This window comes from Mya arenaria, chromosome 5 (genome assembly GCF_026914265.1).
Source record: "Mya arenaria isolate MELC-2E11 chromosome 5, ASM2691426v1".
NCBI lineage: Eukaryota > Metazoa > Mollusca > Bivalvia > Myida > Myidae > Mya > Mya arenaria.
Genome location: NC_069126.1, coordinates 68,590,388 through 68,607,856, shown reverse-complemented (window position 1 = coordinate 68,607,856; position 17,469 = coordinate 68,590,388). Strand labels below are relative to the sequence as shown.

Below are 17,469 nucleotides of genomic sequence, written 5' to 3'. Positions count from 1 at the left end.
ATTTTGTAGTTTGCAAATTAAATTTAAGTTTGTAACTAAGCTATTTGAAACGAGATTATCAAACATGGTACGTTTGAGAAATTTCGAGAAAATAGGCCATACATGCAAGTTATTTTCAAGTAATTTATTCCATCGGAAATTGAGTTATATGATAAAGTAAAATCTAAATTATAATTGCATCGTCGTCACCTTCAATTTTGACGTTTAAAGCGAACTTAAGATAAACGTTAAATGTTCCTTATTCTTCTTTGTATGTTGTGTTGGAATATCATTTATGCAAGAAAGGCAAACAATGAAACCACAACTTTTCGGTATGTGTTAGTACTTGCCGTCAACATTGAATATGATCTCTTATGTTTCCGTATCGAAGGTCATTCGTAAAAGCCCATATTCGTGTTCTGTAGCTCCATGTTTCAACTCTTGGCAAAAAACGGAAGACGCGTTGGAGCACTTTTAAAGTTTAACAAAAAGTAGTGCCATCAATGAGTCCCACCGTAATATACTACGGATTAGATGCTCGTTGAAGGAGCCAGTGCAGTGATTTATTAACGATTTTCAGTAAATATATTTTTCATATTTCTTATTTTATGTATTTACTTAGATAACGTTCAATTTGAATTAAGAGGAAGACCTTTATTCAGTATCAATATATACAACATATATATTTGAAGAAGTTCAATATGACCCACGATACATGCAATATAAGTCATATGATGAAAAATAGGTGAATGCGAATTAAAACAAATAGTTTGATAATTCTTATGTATAATTACAATGATAACATGTACAAATCAATCTCAAACGATAATACTTATACAATGGAATATAGTTATATATTGTTTTCAATTTATACGTAAATATGTTTCGGCTCATAACTCAACATATCGAGACAAGATTACAAGCATTTGTAAAATATTTAAAAAATCTTATACCAAAATTTATTCAAAAATATATCCTTCCACTAAGTTGCATATATACTATACTGTATATTGTGTCCTTTTACCTAGACTAGGGAAGAAAGCAAAATACTTTAGGTAACCACGAGGACTTGTCAAACAATAGTTATCTAAGTAAATCAATGACTATAATACAATCATGGGTACTATACATTTATAAATACGATGCTGTGATAATATCAAAAGAAATCATATGGAACAACAGCAAACTACAAATTACCAATAACAAAGCATTTTAATATAAAAAGTGGAATGACAAGGGTGTAACATTTATCGAACATGCAAGTGATGTTCTTAAATGTCACGCACATATCCTTAATTTTCCTGATGACTGTAAAACTGGCGTAAAGATTCAACGTCATAACATATCATACACCTACTTACTCTGTGGATAAAATCAGGGAACATACAAAATGATATACAATTACTTTATACACCTTAAACTTAAACGTAGAAATGGGGAACAAAACTCAATTCTAACTAAACTTAATCCAATGAATAAATTGTCACAAAACTTCAGGAGTTCAAAAACACAAGTATATAATGAATATTTAAATTATTGACAAGCTATAAACATACAATACTGTTGTCTCCAGGTTATATGACTTTTGCATATTAACACGAACGTCCACATGTTTTTGGGAGAACATCTGACGCTATCCTATTGAAGTGAATTCAATTTTGAATTAACGGAGTATGATTGAGATCTAAACAATCTAAATTTTTATTGCGAGTCCTTGCCAAACCAATGGCTAATACATACATATTTCATTACTGTTAGCAAGATATTCAATTTTAAATAAAATATGTGAGGGATGAAAAAAGTGGCTGATATCATAGTCACATACCTTTCCTAAACAAATAGGCATTGTAGAGAAAACGATAGTTACAATTAAGAATTTTCAAGTACATTTAATAGGAGATGGTTCCAATTTGAAAACAACTAGGCTCTTTTATATAGTGGAATGCATTAGGCTCGTATACATTAACGAAATATGTATTAAACAAATACTAAATATTTTCCTATTTTTATCAATTTATTAGTATTATATGAAGTGAATTACAAAAATGTTTGCAAACTAACGCTTTGTTTGCCTGACATACAAAAGTGTATACCTGTTTATATGAATGGCAATTTGGAATAAATAAAGAAAGTAACCAAACTATATTTCAGGTATTATAATAATTTAATATGTATAAGATTAAAAGCTACGTTCACAGTCATAAAAAGTACATAAATCGAGGTCCACCTTTTTTGCCGAATAAATCAATTGTTTAATCAAGTATTTGAATTAATATAAATAAATCAATTTTGTTTTTAATAGGACTTTGTTTCAAAAATAGTCATTTCTGTTCAGGATGAAACGATCAAACATAGACATATTACAATACAGTATAGAAACAAAACAAGGCAGTAAATTTCTTTTAGATTTTCTGTCTTTGACGACCTAGAGATCTAGTCTGATGTATTGTGGTGCCCATGATCTACTTAAGCAGATTTCTATGTTGAGGCAAACTCAATGTCGGCATACTCTGTCGGCGTGTTCTTTCTCCTTGCAAGAACTCTGGTGTTAGCTTCCTGTAGGAATTTGATGTCCAACTCGGCGTACGTTAGGCTGTCGTCATCAAGTGGTTGCTGCAATATTTATTACATTGTCATAATTACCAAATGACATAATAAGTGAGAATATTAGTATTTTAAATTAAGGAGCTCATCGGAAAAGGATCCTTGTATGTTAAAACTTGCGTGGCATCTGGAGAAATTTAATGTTACGTCAAAACATTTGAATACATGAAGGTTGGATTATTAATGATCGATGTTGCGACTACCTTAATGTTTGCAATTATGGTGTTCTCTATAAGAGTGAATCTAACCTTCACGTCAAACGGCTTTGATTAAGTACTTCGACTTTTAGTTATTATTGTATCATATTTGATATCCGTAGGAAAACTTTTCAAAGTGAAGTGAGTAACCTGCATATCTGTCCTCCGTGTTGCCGCCTGCCTCTGGACGACTGCGTACTGAAAATCTTCCGTTGCTATGTGCTGCACGCCATTGTCCGTGGAGGTGTCTGTTTTATTGCCAGGTAATCATTAATTTATCATTGCATCATCATAAACATCCATTTGGAGGGAAATAGTAGAGAAGGATATAGTTATACAGGACAATTAGTCTAAACCTGGTTAAAATACCATATGTCTTTGCAAACTCTTTGTGTTTTTAATCATATCTTGTTTTGAAAATAACCATTCAATAAACTAATTAATAACACGACCCAAACTTACAAATTGCCAAGATGCAAATGTTATCGAAAAGGTTATATGTTTTTACATTTTTTGGGTAAAAAATCAAATTTGAACTGATGAATATTGTATCAAATAAAATACCAGTTGTTGTATCTAAAATTAAAGCTTATCGTTACCTTGATATGCTTAGAGAGTTAATTTGATGTTCCAAATCCCTAAATTGGATATGTTTATGTTATTTATTTTGATATGTCATAAAACTATCTTCAACCAAACCAGTGAAAAGGATTTACGTATAGTAAACGTAAAGTAAGAAACTTACCGCTGTGATTTACAACACTGAAAAAAACAACAACATGTATTTATTTGATTTGCGGTAAACAAGTATAACTTATAAGCTTAATAAGCTTAAATATCGTAGGACGAATCACTGCACAATATGCTTCAAGCTATGGCAATTATTACTTTTACGAAACTATGTTCTGAATTAAATGCATAATCTATCAATAATGTATTTAAATCAAACTGTGTAACTTTCAACGTATATCTTAGCGGCTAGATCAATAATTCGAAACTACAAAATAACATTTGGTACATACATCTCTATTGTGTTGATTTTGTTGACCTTTCGCCGTTTCAGCAAAACACATCCTTAAAAATATGTGTTAAAAATATGTGTTAAAAATATGTGTTCATAAAAACGAACAATAAACATTAGTTCTAAATAGTTTCGTTGGAACTGCTTTTGAAAATTATATTTCTATTGTGTGATATTTGATTCAGAAAACTCATTTTCATGTGCAGTTTTAGACATTAAAATACAAATTCTATATAAATTAAAGAATTGAAGTTGAACAAATTGAAAATATAAATATTCTTGTTCTTAATCATATGTCGCACAATATATAATACACATTCCCATGTTGGCCAGTGGCGGATCCAGGTTTCTCAGTTAGGGGGGGGGGGCGTAACTTCTGAAATTGACTTCTGTTGGCCGCTAAGGAATTTCATGGTAATTCAGGGGGTCGGAGGCCTTCGCGACGGCCTCAAGCTCTTAAACTATTGCATGTGTTTACTATGGAACGCCGGGGCTCAATGCCTCTTGCGAAATGCGTTATGCAAATGCTATATATAGAACAATAGTTTCATTTTCGACCAATCGAATGGCCGGGTACGGAATTACGGAAGCTCGTGGTATGTGAAATCTAAATATAGTAACACATCCTGAATAACGGATTTCCTTCGCATCTCGCATTTCGAATGAAGCATTTTAAAAGCATTTAGCATCTCGCATTTTGCACAAAAATCAATTCCCAAAAAGCATTTCGCATATGGCATAACACATTGATTGAATCGGACGAAATATTGTGCACGTTCCGAACTGCTCCCGGCAGTGAAGGGGATGTAAGACATAGGCTACTGATACTGCTACAGAAATATTATTATACGGTGGAAGAAACGATACTCTTTCTAACCTAATGCGTTTACAGCAATATACAGAGTTGCACATCTTGCTATTCGCAATCTAACTGACTTTCTGGCATATTTTCTCTAGGACACCTCTTTACTTTACCGTTTCTGAATATTGTATTGTATTGGTGTGTTTATAGATGTTATTCTAATGTACAGACACAACAAACGTATTATTTTTCACCTCTATTACATGCAGATAAAAGTATTTTTCAGATTAATGTGTTCCTTTTTTCATTTCATACAAAATGATTCTGCTCAATTTATGCTAACAACGGTAAAAAATATTGAATCGAAGCTTTTCGCATTTCGTATTTCGCAAAAAGAATTTTTGCCCTTGTCCTTTCTGTGAATAAGTCTTTAAAGGAGCGCAATATAGGTTGATGTTTTTTTTTCAATGCAATAACGATCAAAACAAAAACAATTTAGCGATATTTTGGTGCTTTTTAACTTGAAAATGTGTGGCCACTGAACCATAGATTATAAGTCTTATTCTGCTATGATCAAGGGCGGCTCCAAGATTCGACGTTAGAGAGGGTGTAACTTAGGGGCGAACCCTATTTTACTTGCGCCCTCCCTCAGAAACGAGATTTATTTGGTTTAAAGTGTTGGCACAAGAGTAAGAGGGTCTTCCCCGAAGAAAAATTTAACAATTTCTAGTTCGAAATGGAGCATTTTCGATGTTTTTTATTAATTGTCTTATCCTATATTGAAATAAAAAGAAAACTTGGACGATTTTTTTTTTTTTGGGGGGGGGGCGCCCCCTTCAATCCACTAGTGAAGTAAAGTTTGTTAAACATCATTATCATCAACAAAACGCAATAAAGGAAAAATGTAATACGGACATTTTATATTTATTTCTTACTCTGGATTAGATAATTCGTTAATGCCATTGTACTCTTTCAAGACTGCAAGTTGTGACTGTTTGCAAGCACCCGAACTTAAGAACATTTAATACTAACATTTATGAGAGCATTTAGGGAGAAAGATCCTTACTTCCGATTCCGATTATAAACAAGATGCAGAATCCACAGAAAACGCCTGTTCCAATAAGTACCTTGTTAATAGGAAATCGGGATGTTGAAATAAATGCCTGATTGTCATTTACAAGGGTTTGTCTTCCTGAAAAAGTTTGTTTCTAATTAAATTGCAAATTTAAAAGAGACTCTGTCCACCTAATAAGTAGGCGTAGAACTATAACTGACAAAAAGTAATACAGATAAATGTTAAGAATTAACACTTAATATTATTATACATTTTCAAGATATCTACTATTAAGTTCTTGTTACAAATGGATGAAACATTCTGTATAAATGTAAAAATACATTCCGGAAGGCGAGTCAAATATTTATCCTTAATACAAAACGTAATGTAGAAATGTTTTAAAAAGGTAGCACAGTTAAGAAATACTAAGTATAGCGAAAATAACAACATATTATGAAAAATGTTATCACGATCTTATACTGAATCAAAACAATTATCATCTTTATATTACCATATTATCACATATATTCATTAAATGTCAAACAAACATTATGTGTATGTAAGTGTATATTTCTTCAGAACAGCGCGCCAAATAGAACGCGAACGCAACGATATTCCGGAATGACTTATTATTGATTTGGAAGAAACAACGGGCAAAATATAAACGCATAAAACTCATTCAGAATGTTACTTCTATGTATGAAATAGCGAGTTGATAATTTCATTTCACTGATAAATCTCTTGAAATCAGCGAAGAGCATGAATATGTTTACTCAGTAAGATTTCTTTGAAAGAAGAAAGTACATGAAAAAGCAGTTTTGGTTTGATTGAGAGTGTTAACGAAAAACTCGAGAAAATGTATCAGACCGAGTGCGTACCAGAACACGATATTTCATAGCTTGCATTAAAATGCAATGGGAAATGATCACATCTTGTTGACCATGTTATAATTCCACAAGCCATGTCTTTAGTGACATCGAAGAGCGCGTTTGAAACAGAACGGAAACTCCCACTTTCACTATTCGTCCAGTTGGTTCTTAAATTATCGTTGTCACTTGACCATTCAATAGTGCAAGGCGGATTTGATGCATCCGTTTCACAAGACATGTTTAAGAAACAGACAGAAACATTGTTGCTATATCCTTTTGTTGACCGATATGTAGAGATTTGACGGCGGGTCTGAAAACAATATAGGACAAACTCATCAATAACAATAAGATATTAAAATGTTATCATTTTCAATTCAGAAAATACAATATATAATGTTTATTTTTCAAAAAAACACATTAACCAAACAAAAAAAATTGGATTTATAGTTCAATAGTACAAACATTGGCTATGGAAAATGTAATTATATTAAATTTAGGCTTTCTTATCATTTGTTATCTTCTTAAAATTTCACACTAATAGTCTATCGCATTAAGTTAATCTTACATTTTATACTGATGTTTACGCATATTGACATGTTTGTTAAACCAAAATCTTGTTTGCTATCCCTGGTGCAACACATTTGTTTTCCATTCCACGTTTTATTAGTCTTTGTCGTCCTTGCACGGCTTGTAAAAGTATTAGAAGATCTATTAAATAAGATGGTTTGATGAACATCAGCTAGCAAAACTGTGCCAACGCGTATTTTTATTGCCGGGGCTGGGAAAGCATTGTGCACTTCACAAATTGTTGTGGAATTTTTTCCATCAAGGAATTCAGGAACTGTTAACACGGGCGGGGTACCTTTCTCTGAAATTGAAGCCTAATAATGTATTAACATTAAATATTAAGGAAGATCAAATAGTTTAACATCCAAAAAAAATCGATTCATATATTGTCATTATGTGTCTCCCAGTTGCTTACCTACGTTACAGAGAATGCTATGCACGTCGTAGGGTGTTTCAAGGGCTGCATTAGAAACCTGACATGTCACATTCTGTCTTGACAGACCAACCATGTGTTGATAAACGTTATGTAATCGGTACAACCCTTTGTTCCCTTCGCTTTCAGAAAGAACAAATGAATCCTGGCCTAGTAAAAGTACGACATGTACGGGTTTTGTTCCTTTATCAGTTTTGCAATACAAATGGGAGCCTCCATAAACATAAATACACTCTGTCGTTTTAAAGTCAGGAGACTTTGGACCGAGAACTGGGTAACTTGGTCGCTCTAAAAACAACAAAGCTCATTAATATCAGTTTGCATATTATACATGATGTATACTTAAAAAACAATTAAAATATATTTTACTTATTTCCTAACACTTTTATAAATCATGTTTTACATCCATCAGACGTGAACATTATAAACATGAAATAATATTAATAATAACATGTTTGATTATTCATTGGAGTACAAAGAAGGTACCTGGAAGATAAAGCTGCACGGATTCCGTTGTGTCTGTTGAATTGCACTCTAAAATATATGACCCCTCATCTTTTCGATCAAAGTCGAGTAACGTTAATGTAAACTGATATGCAGATACTGTTTCCTCTACGTAATAACCTTCGCGTAGCTGTATCTCTTCGAGGTTCCTCTTCCATGTTCGTGTAATGAATGTTTTGTACCATACAGAAAGGTCAGACGGAAAGTATCCTAATTTGACATCCGCGCCTTGAACAACTGGGTTTAAAAGCACGAGCGTTCCACACTGTCCAACAATATCTGTATATAAGATATTATTAATAAATGTTTAAAAAGTTTTCTAAAACAATTGAAGTTAATTGACTTGAACTGATTAATTCGACAAAGATCTTATTTTCTTTGCATATTTGGCTTATTACCTTTTACATTTTCTTGTATTTTAAGAAAATGATAGTAATATATATACATAGACAGGCCCAGTAAAATACAACCTACCATGCCTGTGTTAGAATGTTTTAATGAGTAAAGACCTAAATAACAAAACAATGGAGGAAACAAGAATGAAATGCACAGTCTTTATATCTGTATTAATATGTTTATCTTCATCATTTGGGTAACTCACTATTAAAAATCCTTTTTTTTCGATTTTTTACCTGTCATATTTAAAGATACGATGCTTGTTCTAATCGTTGTGTTTGTTGAACATCTGGCGTAGAAGACAGATTTGTTTTATGCAACTGTAGCCATCCATTTCAAAAAGAATGATTCATCCTCCGAATATCTTGTAGCAAATTCAGCATCCATTGTTCGAACTTGTGTTTGTCCGTCAATGATGTATTTCCACTCTACGTCACATCCCCAAGGGTAGAGCGGTGTCGCTTTCAGTGTTACCTCCCTGTTCACAAAAGCTGGTCCTACCACTGATATTGTTCCATAATGGTTACTGGCAGCCGATATGTAGCCAAAGAGAGCTGCAATTAAGGTTGTAAACTGTTAACAAGTACTCATTACCCTCAAGTTACCTTATAAGTACAACAATAATAATTAAAAATGATTTTTGTAAATTCGATAGGCCAGCCCTTTTAACGTTTATTGTGTATATAAAAAGAAGGCTTAAAAATCTGGTTATATAATCACAATAACATTAATAATAATAATTTTAATAATAATAATAAAAATAATAATAATAATAATAATAATAATAATAATAATAATAATAATAATAAAAAGAAGAAAAAGAGGAATAATAATAATAATAATAATAATAATAATAATAATAATAATAAAAATAATAATAATAATAATAATAATAATAATGAGAAATTCTTGTTTCATCTAATAAGATCGAAACACAAAATTTATCCAAACAATCTGTTAAACATTATTACTGAAAGAAAATACACGTTACCGGTCATTTGTTCACATTTAGTCACATACAATAAAGAATAGAACAACAGATTGTAAGTAAAAGTAGCTGTAGTAATTGTTGTAGAAGAAGTCGTAGTAGTAGTAGTAGTAGTAGTAGTAGTAGTAGTGGTAGTGGTAGTGGTAGTGGTAGTGGTAGTAGTAGTAGTAGTAGTAGTAATAGGAGTAGCAGCAGCAGCAGTAGCAGTAGCAGCAGCAGCAGCAGCAGCAGTAGCAGCAGCAGCAGTAGCAGTAGCAGTAGCAGTAGCAGTAGTAGTAGTAGTAGTAGTAGTAGTAGTAGTAGTAGTAGTAGTAGTAGTAGTAGTAGAGTAGTTGTAGTAGTAGTAGTAGTAGTAGTAGTATATCCAGTATTATATTGAAATTAAAACTATGAAGAGTGCTAACATATCCAACAAACCAAAAAAGAAAACTGTAATTTGAGCACATATTAGCATAAAATGTCGTGGCATATCTCCGTTCATTTTTATTTTTTTGTATTTATTCAAGTTGTATTGCTTTTGAGACTTATTATTTTAAGAAAATAGAAACAGGCCTTTCCTCAAATATATTGAAGGGAAGATAAGTGTGTTTCCTCCCTTTCACTCCACGATTGTTTAACTGGAGTATCGGACTCGCCAAAGATATACGTTGGCTTTTACAATAAATTTAACTGATAGTACTTTCATATATATGAATGTAGACAGTCGCTATATTGTTGTGGTTCATTTAAAAAAGGAAATAAAATATGCCAAACACTGTTCTTTATTGTTAATTGTTAAGTTGCTCATACCGCAACCTGGTTGACTAACAAAAACTGGAAGATGTCCGTGTTAATATGTAAAAAAACATTGTCATTGTCATTTCAAATAATAGTACTCTACTCTCACTATTTTCATTTAAGTCAATATTAAGGTATTTGATTTTCTAATAAGCTTCTCGCTTGATAGAGTCATTGCTAACCAGGATTAGTTTTATGCCCAGAGACTCCATATATATGTGCTACCATTTATAAGGGCACGATTACTGATAACTGATATGTAACAGAAAACGAAAGGTCAAAAAAGCTTGTATGTAACAGTTATTGTCCTGTAAACGCTTTGAAAATGATATCGGGTAGCCAGTCATACAAAATTCCCAAAATTGTGCATGGGATACATTGAATTGTTTTAAAGGTTATTTGACATACATTGTCTCTTAACGTTTATAAAGCCATGTTTATCCCAAATGCGTTTGAATACAATGATATTGGTTTCTGGATCACTTGTCGATTTGAATCACTTGTCGATCGCTTGGTCAATCGTTTGAATCCCGGTAAGACCGATACCAATGTTTTGTTATATAATTTAAGGGCGATATTGCATTTTCCTAGCGGCTCTGACTTACAAAAAGTTATCTGTAAGTGGATCTTGAACCAAACAATTCGATTTATAACATATTTGTCCAATCTATTTTATTTTTAATTCGAGCAGGTACAGCTTAATTGCGGTTTTCGTTATTTCCACTTGCACTGCATAACTAGTGTATACGTTACGCAAATGACCGAGGTCGTATTTCAGATTTGGCAATTCGGTTTTAAATTTAAATTATTAAATCTATGTTAAATTAAGTGTAATCTAATTAACTTAACCCCATGGTTAAATTTCGAAATTGGGCTCTGCTGTTTTAATACAAAAATAATGAACATAAGGTGTATTTTGACGCAATATCCATACCATATCAAATATGTTTTGACGCTGTAATTGATTAGTAAATATGATTTCACCTACAGCTAAGGGTATGTGCGAGTCGACAACTTCATAACAATATAAAACACTTGTGTCTGATTAATGCTTGTTTTTTTTTGTGGCGAATCCGTGGTCTAGTGGTTACACGCTTGACTATCAATCCAGGGGTCGCAGGTTCGATTCCCCGTCGCATCACTAAAATATAAATCATCTTCCGGGAGGGACGTTAAATGGTGGTCCCGTGTGACAGTGCTATACACTGGTACGAGTTAAAGAAACAGGGTTACATTCTGTCTGTGCCCTATGCTCCAAAACAAAAACTAAAATGACAAACACTCTTAACGGAGCACTCGCCGAATAGACAAGGCCCGAGTGCGAGTATAAATAAGCTTACACACCCAATACTTGTTTGTTGCATGACGATTTTTGCGGAGTATGCATCCTATTGATGAACAAAATAAAATATAGTTTTTTAATCATTTTGTCTTTTCCCGCAATTGATAAGTTATATGGATGCTGCTTTGCTATATGAGTATATCATAACAACGTACCCTGCCCCTTCTATTATTTTACTTATCCGGTTAAAAATTATTTTGTTTTTATTTTTAATAAAAAGGCGTTTAATATAGGCATTATAAATCAGAAAGAAAAAAAGATGAACGCTTCAGCTTTGTAACTCCATGCTGTAATGAATCGTTATACATTTGCTTTTATAAAACATCTCAAACTCATTGCCAGCTTTCTTTGTTATCACCAACCCGAACTGGTGGGTTTCCTCCGGGAACTCAGGTTGCTCGCACAACACAAAACCACAAAACGCGTAACATCGTGTCAACAATAGAGATTAATGTAATATATAGCTTTTTTCACAATTGTTGAAGAATTAATAGGTTTAAACTAAACACAGTCTCGGTCGGAACTTAGCAATTACATATACGCAACTATTTTTATCCACACGAACAAATCTGTGTCCGAGTCATTTTATTTAATGTCCTATTGTTACATTAAATGATATGTATTTCATTCTAAAAAGCTCAGCTATATATTGCTATTGATATTGCTATATTGTTACAACCGAAACGATACAGAATATAATTTTACTGAACGAATAATTTCTCGTCTTCTTGGAGTTAAACATATGCGTATAATAGCATGCAGGATGGAGCATCTGTATTTGAAATTACAGTTATCTGATAATTTTTGTTGAATATATAAGATTCATTTGTATTGTCAAAGCTACGACTTACTATTCTAGAACCCGGACAAAATCCGCATGATATGTGGCAGTTGTGTCATGCGTAGGCTTCAAAATCATAACATGAGTTTTACCACATGTTTTTCGTGATGGGCGAACATTTCCGAGCATACATTCAGAAAAAAAGCTGTGATATTATCCTTAAAGAGGTCCTGTGGATCAAGACAAAATAGTCGAGTAATATATGCTTTATATATGTGACATGCCCAACAGATCCAAGCCAAAGAAAACTATTTCTGTTATGTTTATTGGCATAGTGTAGTTGATGAATTAACCAAATGAAAAATAATGACTTAACATAAATTGTTTAAACAACATTAGAAATAATGAGTTAGTGTGTTTTGTTCCAATTTCGATTTTAGTCAACCATTGAAAATTAAATGTATAAAACGTTACGTACGACCGGTTCAATTCACTGTCTTACCAAAACCATGAAATCAGTGTGTTTCAATGAAGCGATTGTTGACCGAAAGGGCAAACACTTTTTGTTTTCCCCATAAAAAATACTGTTTCTATTTTCAAAAATTTCATTGTAGAAAGTCATTTTTAAGGAATATATAATAAGTGCAAGTAAACTACTGCTTTCATATTCACTGATGTAAATTATATTTGTTGCGTGACCAATGCTACCACCAAAAATATGCCGCGATTCAACTGGTTCATAAAATAAGTAGCAAATGTAATACAATTTAAATTAATGAAGAAATCAATGAACAAAGATATGCCACGACAATTGATGCTAATATGTGCTTAATTTACAGTACTCTTTTTTGGTTTGTTGGATGTTTAACCGCTCTTCATCGTTTTGATTTCAATACAAGGCAACTAATGTTATTTATTGCATTGTGCTTTCCGTTTGTTCATTAAAGTCTCACTATCATTGCAGAAATTCTGTCACTGGTCCTGTTCATTTAGTTTCCTTTTTTCTAGCACACCGTATAGGCATTTCCGGTGAATTCAAGCGTGGTGGAAAACTCCATCTGGCTTCTTCCCCATGCCAGATGAGTAACGCGCTTTGACGACATGTTAGATTTGGGACTACTTTTTTTCAAATATGGTATGTTACCTGACTTGCGTACAAACTGATCAATAAAATATAAGAACCGACTTGTGTGTATGTGTGTGTGTGTTTTGCTTAAATTATGTCGTAAATATACACAATTATTGTAAAATTCAGACCAAAATACACCACGTAAACATAATAAACAACAATTAGTAATAGAAGCAGGTGCGAGCACACTCCACTTCCTGTTGCGTTCTAAATGTAAATAAAATAAATAAACATCCAAAATAAACAACTAAAATGTCTCTTCTGTGTGAATTTAATAGGCAGCAAGGTTTAGAAATGCAAAATAATTGACATTTACAAGCCTTTTGGTACGTTTTCTATGTACAAGGTTCACACCTACTGCATAGGTGAATATAAGTCTGCTGCACGCCATGAATTAGTGAAAGGATTGCCTGACCAAGATTTTCAGGACCTATTTGATTGTTTTTCGAACAATGACATTGATCAGATTATGCAGATCAAAGCAAACGTTAGATTAAGAGAATAACAATGAAGTTAGTATGCAGTCCATCCCATCCCCCCGGTTAAACCTCCATACTGTCTCTCCAGCAGACCACACGGTCCATGCTCCTTTAGTCCATTGGTCAATTCAGTCTATTTTTATGAATCTTTCAGTTCAAAAACAGACATTTTTTCCACAGAATAACTCCACCGACTTGAATTGTAAACGTTTTGCTCCGGTCCAGTTTGCTCATGCTGCATACCGCGAACTCCAAAAAACGAACACGGACAGCAAAACTAAAACCCACATGAAGTTGATACCCCAGTTCCCGAAAAGCCGAAATGAGTTGAGGGAAGTCTGAATAATTCCCCCGGAGGAACTGAACATACGTGTTCAAAAGTTCATAATCTGTGTCAGGCAGAAGGACGGGACTGAGTATGAGCCAAGCACACTCCGTGGGATGACAGGCAGCTTAGATGTGTATAAACTGGCGCCTTTCTGCAATACCAAAATAGGTATTGCAATCAATATGAGAAAAGTAAAAATGAACTGCCCATAAAATTATTTTCTCCCTTATTTATTAATATAGAGAGGATATTATAAGTATCTCTCATTTTTTTTGTCCGGTCGAAAAGAAAAATAAGACCTGAGGGCACGCGCGTAAGCCTGTAACGAGGCTTGCCGAATTACAGGCCATGCAGCGAGCCCGAGGTTGGGATTCTTTTCATCCGGACCGAATGAAACATGATTGATGGTTTTTCTTGCATATCTAAAATCATCAAATTGTCGAAATATTGACGTAGAAAACGCATTTTTGTACATTACACCAAAAAGCGTGTGCGACGTTTTTCACTGACGTCATAAAACGCATTAATTTTTAATCGCTAACGACGTCAAAAATGTCCTCGAAAAATCATGTTTTTACAATTACTTATTTTCAATTGAATTAAAAGTATTGCATACTTATTTATTTGATTGCACTTTATTGAAAAGGCATAATATACTTTTCATAAACCATTCAATAAAAAGAGTAAGAAGTGGCACGCGTGGTTGAAAGACGGGTTTTACCCAGCACTGACCGGAAACACACGTCCGGTATGCGAGAATACATCAGTTGTTATTCAATACAACTTTCATCAAACCAAGGCCCAATTCCTGGAAACATCTCAAGTCTCTCATAAAGGATCAAGTTAAGCTTAATACTTTAGATTGGGCATAATTTGTGTAATATTGATATCTTTAAGGCTTTATTGAACTCACAAAGGAAATTTTTTTTTTTTTCTCTTTGGAACTGCAACTACTCACAGTCCGTTTATTTCTTTAGACGAATACACAATCGTACAGCTATACATATAAAATGATACATAGAACTGTCATTAATATTCACATATTCAATATATCGTTAGATAATGTGTTTAATGTTGTTAATAAACTCATTCAGAAAACAAACATTCACATTTGTTTTCTTTAAGAACGTCTGTAAAGTAAGCAAATCATAAAATAAATGATTCAAAATAACAATGTGTTTTGCTCTCCTATCACCGATGAAGTATGTTTTATAAATACAGTAGCAGATTTGGCTCAATACAATATTGACGCAATTATATTCTTTTTGGTATATCTTATATCCTACCAAGATGTATTTTATGTTGTTGAGATGTTTGTTTATACCACATTTTTTAAACACGGAATTTATGGTGTTCCAAAAAGTTGATAAAGTAGAACACTGTATAAAAAAATGTTCATAATCTTCTACTTCATGGCAATATATGCATAAAGGACAGTCTCTCAATTTCCACGTGAATAAATTCAGGTTAGTTGCCACAAGATTATGTAACAGTTTAATTTTGAACTGTTTAACTTTATTGTCAACAATACATTTATGATTTATATAATACCATTAATTTCATTCTACTTTTTCTCGAAGACTGCGATTCCAGTAACCATGAATGGGCGGTTTTTCAAAAACTTGCCTGATAAAAAGCTGGTAAATTTCTTAATTTGTCATTTCGGTTAGAGGTTTATTTTGAATCTTTATTTCTAGCTTTGTGTTAACTCTAGTATTTAGTGATTCATTTGATTTAACAATATTTTTCCAGCTAGCTGGTAAAGAATTTGTTAACGTATAAATTTATGCCATCAAATTTGTTTTGTTTTTAAGTTTATTCAAAATTAAATGTGTTTCTATGTCACCGCCATTTGAAATTATGTCATTAATGAATTTCAAATCTGAATCAATCCAGGTTTTGAAGAAGAGACTTTTGTTATTACATTTTATGAATTTATTACCCCAGATTACTTCTTTCCTAATATTATAAAATGTGTTACACATTTTGTCTTGATGAACAGACATTTGTGAAAAGTGGATCCATATTGACAGTAAGTCTTTATAAAAAAAGGCTCAATTTGTTTGGAAGTGGTTGTAAGGACTTGATAGAGTCAATGTTAATGTAGAAAATTAGGAAGTTCTTGACGAATTGGTCAAACATAAGAGATGGTATTGTTTTCCAGCTTGCGCTTGTTGTACTGATAAGGTTGGTTACCCATTTTATTTTCATCGCTTTAGAAAATATCATGAAATCTGGAATATCTAGACCACCTTCAAGCTTGTTACCAATAACTGTCTTACGTTTGATTTTACATTTTTTTCCGTTCCAGAAAAACTCGAAGATCATTGAATTAATTGTCTTAGAAATATTATCGGGAGTTACAATATTTTGAGCTAAGTAAACAACCTTGGGAAAAAGTAAGGTTTTTATGACCGTTATTTTTCCAAAGTATGTAAGTTTTCGTTTACTCCAAGTGTTAATTAGCTGCTTACACTTTTCGATTTTGTCGGTCCAACTTAGGTTTACACATTCATTTTTATTATTTCCAAAGTAGACGCCAAGAGATTTAACATGTTTTGTAGTAAATTGTACACCATGTAACATAGTGACGGGTTGACTTTTCGATTTACCTATCCAGAGACTAAAACAATAGGTATTTCTATATGGTTTTTAAGAAATAAAGTAGTATCGTCTGCAAGTTGGGTAACTTTAATTTTGTTTTCTTTTACTTTTATACCTTCATATGTTTCGCATTGTTTCAGTTTAATTAACTTCAACAACAATAAGAAATAGAAGAGCAGAAAGAGGGCAGCCTTGTCGAACGCCACGTTGTAAATAACATGAGTCTGATATCCATCCATTGTTTGCTATTTTGGACTTAATATTGCAATAAAGAGTCTTAACCCATCTTATAAACGAGTTCTTAAAGCCGATTTTTTTCAATATGTCGACCATAAAAGGCCATTCTACTGTGTCAAAGGCTTTTTTGAAGTCTAAAAATAGAATCGCACCCTCTTTGTTATAAAGATCAGTATAATCTATGACGTCATCTATAAGTCGTATATTGAAACCTATATTTCTGTTCTTGATATAACCTTGCTGATCAAAACTAATAATTTTCGGTAGAACTAATTGCATGCGTTTTGCTAAAATCTTTGCCGCTAGTTTATAGTCGATATTTAAAAGGGATATTGGAGGCCAATTTTCAAGGTTTTCGGGATCACCCTTTTTATACAA

The 17,469-nt window shown here is 32.7% G+C and overlaps 1 protein-coding gene across 1 annotated transcript in view; it reads right to left on the bottom strand.

Annotated features, from left to right (window-relative positions):
* Positions 1–2,457: 2,457 nt before the first annotated feature.
* LOC128235914 (uncharacterized) overlaps positions 2,458–17,469 on the bottom strand; it is a 46,533-nt gene continuing 31,521 nt past the window's right edge. Inside the window, exons 9-10 of the mRNA XM_052950702.1 lie at positions 2,931–3,028; positions 2,458–2,592 (exon numbers count right to left, since the gene is read on the bottom strand). Of these exons, the coding sequence (XP_052806662.1) occupies positions 2,458–2,592; positions 2,931–3,028 (233 nt within the window). The remainder of the gene's footprint in view (positions 2,593–2,930; positions 3,029–17,469) is intronic.